The sequence below is a fragment of the Didymosphaeria variabile genome (genome assembly GCF_027946475.1).
Source record: "Didymosphaeria variabile strain IMI 356815 chromosome Unknown scaffold_2, whole genome shotgun sequence".
NCBI classification, from domain to species: domain Eukaryota; kingdom Fungi; phylum Ascomycota; class Dothideomycetes; order Pleosporales; family Didymosphaeriaceae; genus Didymosphaeria; species Didymosphaeria variabile.
The window spans coordinates 3,623,578-3,636,360 of record NW_026611621.1 but is presented as its reverse complement, the minus strand read 5'-3'; the positions used below and the strand labels follow the sequence as shown (position 1 = coordinate 3,636,360).

At 52.4% G+C, this 12,783-nt stretch overlaps 7 protein-coding genes across 7 annotated transcripts; 3 read left to right on the top strand and 4 right to left on the bottom strand.

Annotated features, from left to right (window-relative positions):
• Window positions 1-323: 323 nt before the first annotated feature.
• N0V89_002901 (uncharacterized protein) lies at window positions 324-1,560 on the bottom strand (the record flags this gene model as incomplete). Its single annotated transcript, XM_056211705.1, has 2 exons — window positions 324-1,304; window positions 1,519-1,560. The coding sequence occupies 2 exons, from the start codon at window positions 1,558-1,560 to the stop codon at window positions 324-326; spliced, it is 1,023 nt and encodes a 340-aa protein (XP_056075178.1).
• A 438-nt stretch (window positions 1,561-1,998) lies between these two features.
• Window positions 1,999-5,175, top strand: N0V89_002900 (uncharacterized protein; the record flags this gene model as incomplete). Its single annotated transcript, XM_056211704.1, has 6 exons — window positions 1,999-2,236; window positions 2,289-3,267; window positions 3,318-3,675; window positions 4,194-4,274; window positions 4,331-4,346; window positions 4,400-5,175. The coding sequence occupies 6 exons, from the start codon at window positions 1,999-2,001 to the stop codon at window positions 5,173-5,175; spliced, it is 2,448 nt and encodes an 815-aa protein (XP_056075177.1).
• Window positions 5,176-5,552: 377 nt separating this feature from the next.
• N0V89_002899 (uncharacterized protein) lies at window positions 5,553-6,683 on the bottom strand (the record flags this gene model as incomplete). The annotated part of the gene is made up of 3 exons (XM_056211703.1): window positions 5,553-5,902; window positions 5,967-6,168; window positions 6,216-6,683. The coding sequence occupies 3 exons, from the start codon at window positions 6,681-6,683 to the stop codon at window positions 5,553-5,555; spliced, it is 1,020 nt and encodes a 339-aa protein (XP_056075176.1).
• Window positions 6,684-7,392: 709 nt separating this feature from the next.
• On the top strand, window positions 7,393-8,403 carry N0V89_002898 (uncharacterized protein; the record flags this gene model as incomplete). The annotated part of the gene is made up of 1 exon (XM_056211702.1): window positions 7,393-8,403. The coding sequence occupies one exon, from the start codon at window positions 7,393-7,395 to the stop codon at window positions 8,401-8,403; it is 1,011 nt and encodes a 336-aa protein (XP_056075175.1).
• A 186-nt stretch (window positions 8,404-8,589) lies between these two features.
• Window positions 8,590-10,035, bottom strand: N0V89_002897 (uncharacterized protein; the record flags this gene model as incomplete). The annotated part of the gene is made up of 1 exon (XM_056211701.1): window positions 8,590-10,035. The coding sequence occupies one exon, from the start codon at window positions 10,033-10,035 to the stop codon at window positions 8,590-8,592; it is 1,446 nt and encodes a 481-aa protein (XP_056075174.1).
• Window positions 10,036-10,293: 258 nt separating this feature from the next.
• On the bottom strand, window positions 10,294-11,298 carry N0V89_002896 (uncharacterized protein; the record flags this gene model as incomplete). Its single annotated transcript, XM_056211700.1, has 1 exon — window positions 10,294-11,298. The coding sequence occupies one exon, from the start codon at window positions 11,296-11,298 to the stop codon at window positions 10,294-10,296; it is 1,005 nt and encodes a 334-aa protein (XP_056075173.1).
• Window positions 11,299-11,742: 444 nt separating this feature from the next.
• Window positions 11,743-12,723, top strand: N0V89_002895 (uncharacterized protein; the record flags this gene model as incomplete). The annotated part of the gene is made up of 1 exon (XM_056211699.1): window positions 11,743-12,723. The coding sequence occupies one exon, from the start codon at window positions 11,743-11,745 to the stop codon at window positions 12,721-12,723; it is 981 nt and encodes a 326-aa protein (XP_056075172.1).
• Window positions 12,724-12,783: the final 60 nt, after the last annotated feature.

Here is a 12,783-nt window from a genome sequence, read left to right as displayed (position 1 = left end):
TGTGTGTTCGCGGGCGGCCGCAGGACTGCGCAGCGGTCGAACGAATCGTTGCCAAGTACGGGCAATGAGATGGGAAGACGTTAACGAGCTCGTGGTAGTGGTTGGGTGTGCGCCAAAGTTGATTACTAATCGCAAAATTCCTCCCAAGAGTGATCTCCATCGACCATCATCCACGCTCGCAGCCCGGGAACGCATCGGTCTATGAAAGCGCGTCACATTGGGTTCTGCGTTGCCTCTCGCTCACCCGGAAAGCTCACAAAAGAGTGCCAAACCTGCATACATCAAAGATGGCACTTCCAGATGTCATTTACTGCTGGACGGAGCTACCCTTCTATCCAGCCAACCTCAAATCTGCAGAACCTGATTCTTTGTCTCCAGAACGTGAATGCGACGTTCGCGATATCCCCAGCCTCGTCCCTATCCACCCATACGCTGGGATATGACAATTCCCTGTTCTCCCTCGTGCGGCTATTGTTCGTCATGCAGAAACCGTCGCCTTCTTCTAGCAGCTTCGATTTCCAGCTCTTACCACCATCACTACTTACACCAACCGTGAGCTGCTTCCGTGGAACACCCCATATGGCCTCTCGCGTTTGCTTGGGCTGATTTTGGCGTTTGTCGTCCTCGGGTGTGATATCATCATACAGCCCTTCCCGCTTGGCTTGGCCTTGCTCGAAGCTAGAATTGTTGTACACAACCATCCATCGGCCATCCGAGAGCACATCGAAGCATATTCCTGAATTCGGGTTCGGAAGGAGTGTAGGCTTGCATTCGCTCCAGTCTAAACAATCCTTGGATGTGGAAACGTACACGTTGTCGGCCCATCTCGACCGAAACAAGGCGGCGTAACCATCCTTGGTTGCTCGGATATTCATGTGCACACAACCAGTACTATTGGGAACTTCCTTCTCATGCCACGTCGTTCCGCAATCCCGGGTGTATTTGATGACTGAGACGTCGTCGTTACCAATCCATCGATATCCGGGAGGTGTGCGACAGTACCACGCTGGAAGAACCCATGTACCGTCTTTGAGTACGACAATGGGTTGACGTATGAAGAGTCCTTCGTCGTCGAAGAGGTTCTGTGTCTGCGACCAAGTCTGGCCTTCATCTTTCGAGGTGCGGTAGCGAACCACCGCCTTATCCTGGTTCCCGGCAGGCTGCGCAGTAAACAGTACCCAAAGTTCTCTGGTCTCTGGATTCAAGAACAATACCGGGTTTTGCTCGCTCCTATCAACATCTTCTGATATCTTCTGCGGATTGTTCCACGTCCTTGCTCCTTTGCGAAGGCGCGAGAAGTAAATCTACTAGCACCAACGCGCGTGAGTTTGAACGTTCGAAAGCTATTGAACGTCTTGACAGAGTGAGATTCGAGGGACAACTTACGCAGATATCAGATAGCCCTTCCTGTGATCCACCGAACCATACGCACAGTAGGTCACCACTAGGCAATCGGAGCAGATTTGATGCATGCACCTGCGGCGTTGAAGCTGGAATATAATTGGAGTCCACACCAACCGATTGCGCTGAAGAAACGAGTTCTGCATTAAATTCTGCCATATTGAAAAGCCAGGGACTATTCTTTGCTGTGGTCAATAGTGGACTGGCGGTACTATGTAAACACGCCTCGAGACGGCGCACACGTTGCTAAAATTGCACGTGGCCTCGCCTTTCCTTCCTCGCCCTCTTGCACATGGCGTTGGACTGCCGGCGATCAGCGCCGATCCTTCGCACTTCTCTCCGCGACCCCAGATAACGGCCAAAGTGCGGGGAATTTCACGCTCAACAGCATTTCCGGGGAAACTCTGGAGTAGAACCCAGCAATGATTGGTCTCTCATGCTCGCCTGATGTTGAGTGGCTTTCGATGCCTTAGCAGTATATGAAGGAGCCGTTGATACCTGCGGAATCGCTACGACTGAGCAGACCACTGGATTGCACCTCGACGAACTTTTCCCTTTCTCTCGTCAAGCTTTCAGCCTTGATCCTTTGCCGAAGCTATGGGTGGCGGAACTTCCCTATGGGCCTCACCTGAATGGAAGAAGGACCCCAAGTCCATCTACAATGGACGCCTGGCCTATCTGGCCGTTACTATCGCATTTGCGGGTTGCGCGTATGGATTCGATCAAGGAAACATCGGAGGCACCCTTGTCCTTCCAACATTCAAACATGCCTTTGGGCTAGATAAGCTGAGCGAAGACGCTGCTGATGAGCGAGCTGGTAACATTGCTGCGTTGAGTAAGTCGTATGAGTTATACACCAAAGGATGTGAGACTAATCATTGACACAGTGGCTGCTGGCGGGTCTGCAGGTGCCCTTATCTCTGCTCCATTCGCCGATTTCTTGGGCCGCAAATATTCCATGATAGTCTACGGCTGCATCTACCTCCTGGGGTGCGCGTTCCAGGAAGTCCCAAACCTGCCGCTCTTCTACGCAGGTCGCTTCCTTGCTGGTGTCGCTATCGGCTCAATGTCCGCCGGTGCGCCTCAGTTCCTAGCTGAAAACTCGCCAAAGGCGATCCGTGGCTCCATGACTTGCTTGTACAATCTCATGATAATCACTGCGTTATCGCTAGCTTTCTGGATTAACTATGGCGTCTCGAAGTGGAAGAATGTCAAAGTCACGGACTACACGCAGTGGCAGCTGTCGCTCGGCATACAGCTTATACCGGGGTTCTTCATGGTCTGCATGCTCTGGTGGGTGCTGGAAACGCCACGTGCACTCATTGCAAGGGGCAAAAGAGACGACGGACTCAAGAACCTCATGAGACTGCGCAAGCTGCCTGAGGACCACCCATATCTTCAGCAGGAGTACATGGAAGTGTGTGCACAAGTCGATCAAGAGCAAGAGGTGGCCGCTGGCCGCAACTACATGCTGGTCATCAAGGACATCGCTTTCGTCCCGTCCAATCGTCGTCGCTTCTTCTTGGCCGTCATGCTCTTCTTGTTTCACAAATTCACCGGAACCGACAGTCTCAACTACTTCGCGCCCGAAATATTCACCATGATCGGTGTGAAAGGTGGTTCTCAGGCTCTTCTCACAACCGGCGTCTATGGTCTCGTCAAGCTTGCCACGACAGTGGTCTATGTTGCTTTCATCGTTGATCGTGTTGGACGTCGCCTTCCGCTGATGATCGGAGCGTCTATGCAGGCTACCGCTATGCTCTATATCGCACTCTACGTCCGCTTTGCCAATCCTGTTCAAGGAGGTGGCACTGAGGCAGGCGGCATCATCGGCATCGTTTTTATCTACGTTTATGCGTTCGGGTGGTAAGTGACCTCGTCTACCGAATGAGTAATTCTTAGCTGACTTGATTCAGGTCTTTTGGCCACAGTGTAGCTTGCTATGTCGTCGCCGCTGAGATTTTCCCTTCGCGTATTCGCTCGGTTTGTATGGGATTTTGCTTCTTTGTCAACTGGATAGTTGACTTCGGAATTACCAAAGCGACGCCGTCGATGATGACGCACCTCGGCTGGGGCACATTTCTATTATATGCAGTTTTGACGTACATCGGCGTAGTCTTCATCTTCTTCTGCATGCCGGAGATGAAAGGCAGGTCCATTGAGTCCATGGACGACTTGTTCTCGCACTCAATTTGGACAATGTATAAACGCGCGTATCCGAAAGAGGAAGATAAAGTTCGCCATGATGTTGGCGAGATTCTGCAGGATAGCAAGGTAGCTGAGCTTGGAGAGAAACGCGATGGAGACGTACATGTCGAGAGGGTTTGAAGCAGGATAAGTCTTTGCCGTCGTGGGAAGGCTTATACTTTAACGAATGACTGGTGATCTCTGAACTACTCGAATCGGTGCTTTGACTCTAAATTTGAATGTCTTACCGTTCCTGAGACGCTCTCTTGCTCTCCGCCCGTGCGACAACGGTACCCGCGTAGTCCAAGCCGACACCCAAGATGCGTTCTCTCCGACCCACAAAACTTGTGCGCAAGCTTACGGCGTTCTCACCGGTGCTGCTTTGACTCGACTTGCTTTGTGTCTCACATATATAGCTGATTTAATGTCGGGTCATTGTTAAGGACTCTTGCGACAAGCAATACCGCAGCAATATCATCGCCGAAGAATCAGAATGGGATACCATCAGAAGACATTCCGGCTCAACACCGGCGCAGAGATCCCTGCAGTCGTGAGCTTCAATAGCCATCATTTGTTCATGCGTCAATTGCTAAGTAGAAGGACAGGGCTTTGGTACCTGGCAAGCAGCCCCAGGCGACGCTGGTCGCGCCGTCCAAACTGCCATCAAGGCAGGCTATCGCCATCTTGTAAGTCAATTACAACTTCCACATTGCGATTCAGACTTGATACTGATGTACTCTAGGATTGTGCCCCTTTATGTATGTCTGATCAAGCCACTGGACAAATACTATTTGTACTCAAAACTCACTAGACTGGAACGAGCCTGAAATTGGGGAGGCCCTAACTTCCGTACTCAAATCCACTCAAACCCCACGCTCCGACATATTCATCACTACAAAGCTCTGGTCCTCCTCACACCATGATCCCGAAGCCGCTCTCCGCAAATCGCTGAAAGACCTCCAACTTGATTATGTAGACCTATATCTCATGCACTGGCCCGTTTCGCTCCCCTCCAACGCCCTTGATGCGCCCAACTTCGGAAAGGAAGACCGCAAAGCGCACGCACAGGATTGGGATTTCTCCAAAACCTGGGCTCTGATGGAGAAGCTGCTCAGTACGGGTCTGGTGAAGGCGATTGGCGTAGCGAACTTCTCAACAGTGAATCTGGAGAAGTTGTTGACGAAGGCGAAGGTTGTGCCTGCAGTGAATCAGACGGAATTACATCCGTTACTTCCGCAGGATAAGCTCAACATATTCTGTAAGAAGCATGGCATTCATCAGACCGCGTTTGGGCCGCTCGGGGGCAAGGGGTCGACACTGCATTCGCATCCTGCGGTAGTTGCGATTGCCGAGGCAAAAGGGGTCACGACGGGACAAGTTCTGCTCTCGTGGGGAGTTACGAGAGGTTGGAGTGTCATTCCAAAGAGCGTCACGGAAGAGCGGATTAGGAAGAATTTGGAGATTTTCGAGCTGGGTGGAGAGGAAGTAGGGATTTTAAATGCACTGGCGATGAAGGAGGGGAGGAGGTTCAACAGGCCGGTTTGGGGGTCTGTGATATTTCATGATGACGATGAAAGCGTTGCTTAAATAAAATTGATCCAATTGGAGTAATGGTATCGAATATATAGACGATTGATCTGTCACGTTCGGGTGCAAGTGAAGCCATAGAAGTCGGAATCACAAGCTCGAGCCTGGAGTCCACAGGAATGGGAAACCGACAGTACGAGTACGAGTAATATTGAGTTGAAATGAGGGAATGAACATTTCATTTGCATATGTACCCTCAGGTCAAAAATACCAGGACTTTGAAAGTGGCACTACATCGAGTACAGAACATTGAAATAGTACACCTGCTGAAGTTGAGCTCCTCTATAGTTCAGTGCAAGCTTATACTATCATTGATCATCGTATGGGCCACAGCAAGACTCTGGGTAAAGCAACAGAAACAATGCACCTTCGCTTTTCTATTTCGATCCGTTCACGGCCGCCTTATCAAATACCTTATCCGCAATCGCATTCTCTTCCTCTTTCAACACACCCATGACCTCGAGCGTCCACTGTTGCATCTTCTCGGTCGCAGGTAAGTACGGTCTTCTCGGGTAGAACGTCTTCGCATCGCCCAAACCAAGCTGCTTTCCTGCAAAATGCCCTGCTGCGAATTTCGTAAGCGCAAGCGACTTTTTGCACGCCCACTCCGCGTTCGCGACTACATCCTGCAACTTCCTTGCCTCGTCTTTCTTTCCCGCTGCCCAGAGGTCGTATACCCGTGCTGTGGATTTGGGGAAGACATTGCCCATGCCGGTGACGCAGCCCACTGTATCATTTCATTAATATTAGGCGCTTGCTAAGGATGGTGAGGGAGGTTAAAGGGGACGTACCGCCGCCGCCTTCCAGCGTGGGAAATAGGAAGTCTGAGGAGCCACCATAGACGGAAAATTGTTGTGGAGTGAACTTGGAGGCGAGTCGGATTGCTTTGCCGACGTTCATGCAGGTGAGCTTCACGGCAACGATATTTGGGTGCGAAGCGAGGGAGGAGAGGTCATCGGAGTTGAGGTCGATGCCGGAGGTTACGCCTGGGAACTGTATACTTTAGTGCGTAGAATGAGACAAATGCCAGTATGACATACGTTATAGATTACGACGGGTATTGGCGATGCATCTGCAACATCCCTATAATACCCTAGCAAAGCCTCTTCGCTCACAGCTTTCGCCCAGTAACTCGGCGGAAGCAACAGTCCAAAGCTTGCACCCGCCTCAGCGGCATCTTTTGCCAGCTCTATGCTTTCATTTGTGCTCTGCCCGCTTATGCCTGCGACAACTGGGTACTCTGGCACACCCAGGTCGGTCACCGCTCTCCGTGCCATGCGAAGGATATCTTTCTTCTCTTCACGGGCGAGCAGCACGGCTTCGCCGTTTGTGCCTTGGTACACGAGCCCGTGCTGGCCACCACGGACGAGGAACTGGCAGTGCTTGTACATGGCATCGAGATCGATCTCTTGGGTTCTGGTCGGCTTGTAGAGGGTTATTACGGGGGTGTAGACGCCTGGGGGTAGCATCGTCTTCTTGTCTGGTATGGTGGATTTGGCAACGGGCATGGTGGCTGTTGAGGGGAGTGGTGGTGTGTTGTGACTGTGTGGGTTCTCAACGCGAACTTGGGCAGTAGCAATGCTTCAAGGTTCAGAAGCCAAGAAATCGTTTTGTAGGTTTACAAAGGATGTAGCAATGTTCAGTGCATGAAGAAGGAAGACCGTGGTCGCAAGATCTACTCCGTATTGACTGCGCCAGCGGGACTCGTTCCGAGTTTTGCACATGCCGCATTCCGAGAGTCGGAAACTTGCCCATAGAGCTTGACGCTGTAGGACGCACCGCGCAGCTGTCCGGTGTGGGCCGTGACATGGGGGGTGAAGCTCGAAGAGGGGTACGGAGGGAAGGCCGCAAACCATAACAGGGGATCGAGTCATGCTTTCCTCGCCAGCTGGATCCAACGAGTCAGGCGATTTGTCCCTCCCACGTGCCTCCCTAGAAGCCCGTACCGTCAGGCTGGTACGAGGCTGGTGTAACAAACGATCTCTTTCACTGTTGCTACCCAGTTTGGCTAGACTAACCTATCTTCCGAGCATTCTACTCAGCGTCTGTTGCGATTCCTGCTTGCCCCCAACGTTCGGCCCTATCTTGGTCGGTATGGCCAAGCGGATCTAGCAATGCACAGTCCTATACTGATTGTTTTGGGTCAAGCGTACCCACTGGCGATGCGGTATCTGCAGGTGCCCCCGCGATCCCTCGAAGGAAGGAACATCCATCACCATGGGGACAAAAAAGGACACATCGAACTTCTTCACCACTGAGATAGAGAGGAGTCAGTACTGGGAGGATTATCTCACTGCACGGCCGGACTATACCCAGGATGACTTTTACGCGCGCGTGCTGGAGTATCACCGCTCACATCAGGACAAATCGTCTACTGACAGAACCATCGCCCACGACGTCGGCACCGGACCGGGACAAGTGGCAGCCGTGCTGTCGGGTCACTTCGACTCCATCGTGGCCAGCGACCTGAACGAAAGCCATCTCGCCATCGCCCAAAAGCGCCTTGCAAGCTCGCTAGACAGCGCAGCCCTCGCCAAGATCACTTTTGAGCGCCTCGCTGCCGAAGAGGTTCATGCAGCCGGCCCATCCGGATCTGCAGCCTTCGTCGCCGTAGGAGAAACCATGCCGCTCTTGGACCATGCAAAGGCTTTCAAGTCTTGGGCTACGTTGCTTCGGCCCGGTGGCACGTTGGCCATATGGTTTTACGGGCGTCCGCATTTCACAGCTGCACAAGGGTATGACGCTGCGGCGTGTCAGCAGATCTACGATAGACTTGCAGACGCCATGTTCACCAAGCATATACAGAAAGAAGCCGGGCCAGCGTACAAAGCGGGCTGGAAACGGGCGACGGACTGCATGTCTAGTTTCCTGGACAACGTGGACTTAGATCCTGAGCAGTGGAAGGACGTGCAGCGGTGGAAATGGAACAGTGGCTTGGAAATGTCATTCTATGGACCTGGGGCTTGTGACTTTGACGTCGAGGTTGTCAGTCGCATTCGTGGTGAAGAGCAGGTGGAGTTGGTGAACGACCCTGGATTTTGGAGCAAGAGTTGGGCTGTACAGGACTGGATGCTGTTCTTGAAGATGAACCTACCGGCCTTCAGGCAGGAAGATGTGACTTCGGATATCGAGGATCTTTGGGCAGAACTGGGAAAGCAAATGGGTGGACCTGACGTTCGTCATGGAGTTAGTTGGCCTGTTGTTGTGATTCTGGCGTCGAAAGCTTAGAACATCCTTTCTATCTATACCTAATGTGTCCTTAATAGGTTAGGGGCTTCTATCAGTAATTAGCCTGGTCTTGGTCGGGAACATGCACGATCTTGTGCGAACGCATGAAGTAAAAGTAATAGACTCCATTCTACAGCAGATCCTGCCAGAGTAGGCCTAAGCGCGCTGTCAACAGACCTAAGTCGATCATACTCTCCACCTCTCCACGACCTCAGCAAGGGTTTCTTCTCCACCCACGTTACCAGGAAACACAACGTAGGGTAGACCTGGATGTTTCGAAGTGGGTTCATCGCACCGCCAAAGAGGTACGCCAGCGGCAGCTTGACCAACAATCGTCGCCTTCTTCATGCGCAATCCCTTCACTGCAATATCTGAACTGGTGATACCACCCTTGCTTATGACGTACTTAGGAGTAGCTCTTAGTTTTATCAAGAAGTCGACCAGGACTGCTGCGACCGTGGACCCAATGTCAAGTGACGAACGCTCGTCTGGTCCTGTGATCAACCTTCTGCTCGTCATAACGAGTACATCTTGCGGCTTCTCGAGTTCGCGTTCCGCGGTGGAAAGCGCTGCCTGTAGCTCTTCCTCGCGACTTTCCGGTGATTCCAGGAGCCTATTCACGTCCAATTCCACGGTTGTCAGCTTGTCGCCTGAGCGTTCACGAAGGGCCTTGAGTTGCGCTGTAGTCTTTGGTACATAAGATCCTGCGATGATCAGACCGCCTTTGGTTCCATCGAGGTTCAGCTGTTTAGCAGAGATTGGCGGGATTGGAGCGATGCCGAGTCGCGCAGAGACGAATGCTGCACCGGAGCGAAACAAAAACTTCTTTCCCTGTGCCGAAGCTTTAAGGATACCTTGCACAATGACGTCCATATCTTCCTCTGCCGCTGCATTGACAATAAATATGGCGCCTCTGGCCCCTTCTAGCAATCTTGCAGCGATAGCGTCTGCACCACCAGATCTGGCATCGGTGAGACTGAGTCCCTGCACACGCTCCCGTGCAATTGTCCCTTTTGACTTCTCGACAACCCAGTCGCGTAGATCACTAGACTTGTACCCGAAGGTAGCATCTTGTGCAAATGGAGTGTGACCAGCCGGGACTAACGTATCTCCTTCGGCAACGTAGTGTATATTTTCAATCGTGTACCGTCCTCCTTGCAGAAAGAAGGGCGCCAATATCCAGGCATCGGTCTGTCCAAGAACCTCCTCAGCTGCTTCCGGTTCCAGTGGAAAGTGTCCTCGGAGCGTGGAGTCACCACGCAGTACGATCTCGAACGGCTTCTTCACCTTTGCTGATGCAGCCTTGAGATTGGTGCATATTTCGATCATCAGCTCTCTGGCATCGGGTGGATGCAGTGCACGCGAGTTTGTCAGAATGAAGAAGCCCGATCCCGCTCTAGTATTAGCCAGCTCTTCTGCGAGAACTTCGATACTCCAGGTGGTCAATACTGGGATGTCGTGGCATGTTTGAGTACCTGTGGGGTCGTCGTCGAGCGCCACTAGGATTGGTACATGTGGGTTTGATTGAAGCTGGGCACGTGTCTGTGAACGCGTTTCCTCCAGAGACGCCTTGAGAGGCGGCAGTGAGTCGAGCGTTTGTTTGAGCGGCAACGGCGTGGAGGAGGACATCATGATGACTAACAAAGGCAGAATATTGTAATGGCTGGGGGCTTCATAACGGGTAGATGACGGTTTTGTAGCAAGGGCGGCTAACGTAGGTACTGCACGGCAAATGGCCCATCGTCGGACTTCTGGCCGGTCCCATTTGTAATTATCTCATGTGCTCGCAAAGCCAATCATTGAAACATAAGAGCACAGTTTTAGACAGTGCCTCTACCGGCCGTATAATTCAAAGGATGACGTCATTCATTTACATCGATAACAATGGTACTACATCTGCACCTCTCGCGGCCGATATGCTTCCTCCAAGAATCTGCAATCATCCTCGCAGAGCGCCACCTCGAATGCCTCCACAATCTGCTCCACTCTCTGCACACTAGTCAACCCTACAATCGGACTGCATCCCTTCCGCAACACCCATGCCGTCGCTACGCTCGCCATGCTCACACCCTTCTTCTTGCTCAGCTCCTCCACTCTCCTAACAATGTCCGAATTCGCATCACCAAACCACTTCTTTGTCTTACTGTCTGCTTCATTCCGCGCACTCGTTGCGCCTACAGGCTTGCCCAGGAGCCCGCGAGCGAGCGGGGACCATGGAATGATGCCAATGCCCTCCGCATTACAAAATGGAATCATTTCGCGCTCCTCCTCGCGATAAAGTAGATTGTAGAACGGCTGCATCGATGCAAACGGCGTCCAGCCGTTCATCTTTGCAATGTACTGGAGTCGGGCAAATTCCCACGTCGCCATTGAGGAACCGCCCAGGTACCGCACTTTGCCCATGCTTACTACATCATGGAGAGCGCGCATGATTTCCTCTGGTTCTGTTTCACGGTCCAAACGGTGCAGCTGCAACACATCGATGTACGATGTGCCCAGCCTTTCGAGAGATGCGTCTACGGCGTCGAAGATGTGCTTTCGACTGAGGCCCATCTGGTTCACCAGCTCTTGTGAACAAGGATCTGCGGGGCTCGGTCTGCTGTCGTCATCCATTACAGGGTTGAACAGCTTGGTCATGATCACCACTTTCGATCGTGAAATGCTGTATCTCTTGAGGAATCTTCCTAGGATGCGCTCGCTTTCGCCGTTGGAGTACGTGTCGGCCGTGTCCCACGTATTGATACCGAGATCCCACGCTCGTTTGATGACTTCCATGCTGGCTTCCTCGTTCAACGTCCACGGCGAGCCTTCCCATGTTGGTCTTCCGAAGGCCATGCCACCCAGAATTATGCGCGACACCTTAAGTCCACAGCGCCCGAGTCGAGCGTACTGCATGCTTGGAGGGGGTTTTGACGCATCAGCCGGCGAGGCTTCGGCCATAATGAACGTAGGATCCTAGGTCCTTTGTGTCTGGATAGGTGAGGTGAGCGCGGTATGGTTACAGTTGTCGGCGATCCAAGAGGGCAGAAGTTCCAATACCAGCATCACGAATTTTCCGAGAATTAGCCATACAAGCCAGAGTCGTTCGGTGTCAAAGCCGCAGGTAGAGGCCGAGTCCGGGGTAATTGTTCCCGCACGCGGGCGGGCGAGTACGCTGGCGGCTTTCTCGCCGACCCAGGATCCAACGAGATCTCGCTTTGCAAGCGTAGCATTGGACCCACAAGTACGCCTATAGAAGGTACAGATAGGTTTTTGTGAACCGCAAAAAATTTAAGAGTGAACGTTTTGTCTTATTAGGATATTCTTCACCTATACTCAATTTGCTCTTCATCACAGACCATGGGCTCCCATCCAAACTCCAGCGAACACATCCTCATCACGGGCGCAGGCGGCTTCATAGGCCAGGAACTCGCCAATTCTCTACTAGCATCCAATACAAGCGTTCATCTCACACTCGCGGACGTATTCGAGCCGCCAAGTGCAGATTCATCTCGCACGAAATCAGTCAAAGCCGATCTCACCAGCCCCGCAGCCGTAGACTCTTTACTGTTCACCCAACAGTGGAGCGCTTGCTACCTACTCCACGGCATCATGTCCGGCGGCGCAGAAGCAAATCTCGACCTCGGACTCGCCGTAAACATCGACTCCCACCGCCTGACCCTGGACCACCTCCGGAAGTACCAGCCCGGCGTCGTCGTCGTATTCCCGTCTTCACTAGCAGTATACGGCCCACCGGAATCGCCTGACCAGCAGTACGACGAGAAAACTATTCCAGTACCGCAGTCTTCGTATGGGGCGGAGAAGCTTATCGTTGAAACGCTGGTGAACGATTACTCCCGCCGCGGACTTATCGATGGGCGGGTGGTGAGATTACCCACCGTCATTGTAAGGCCTGGTGCACCTTCAGCTGCGGCTTCGAGTTTTGCATCGGGGATTGTAAGGGAGCCGCTAAAGGGGCTGCAATCGACACTGCCTGTAAGCAAGGACCTCGCGATGTGGGTGTGTTCGCCCAAGACGGTAGTGAAGAATTTGGTCGCTATCAAAGATGTCCCGAAGGAGAGATTTGCGAAGAATCGGGGACGCGTGGTCAACTTACCAGGACAGACGGTCACGGTGGGCCAGATCTTAGACGCATTGGGCGAGGTCGGCGGCGAGAAGGCATTGCAACTGATAGAAAAGAAGCATGATCCGAAGGTAGAGGCGATTGTTGCGAGTTGGCCGGCGAGATTTGACATCTCGTTAGCGAAGAAACTGGATATGGCGGGGGATATCAGTCTGAAGGAAGAGGTGCAGAGTTTTGCTGCGAATCTCCAGTCATAGCTTTAGTGTGTTCGAATAAGGTGATGTAGATTCATAATATCATATGACATCTATCCTACC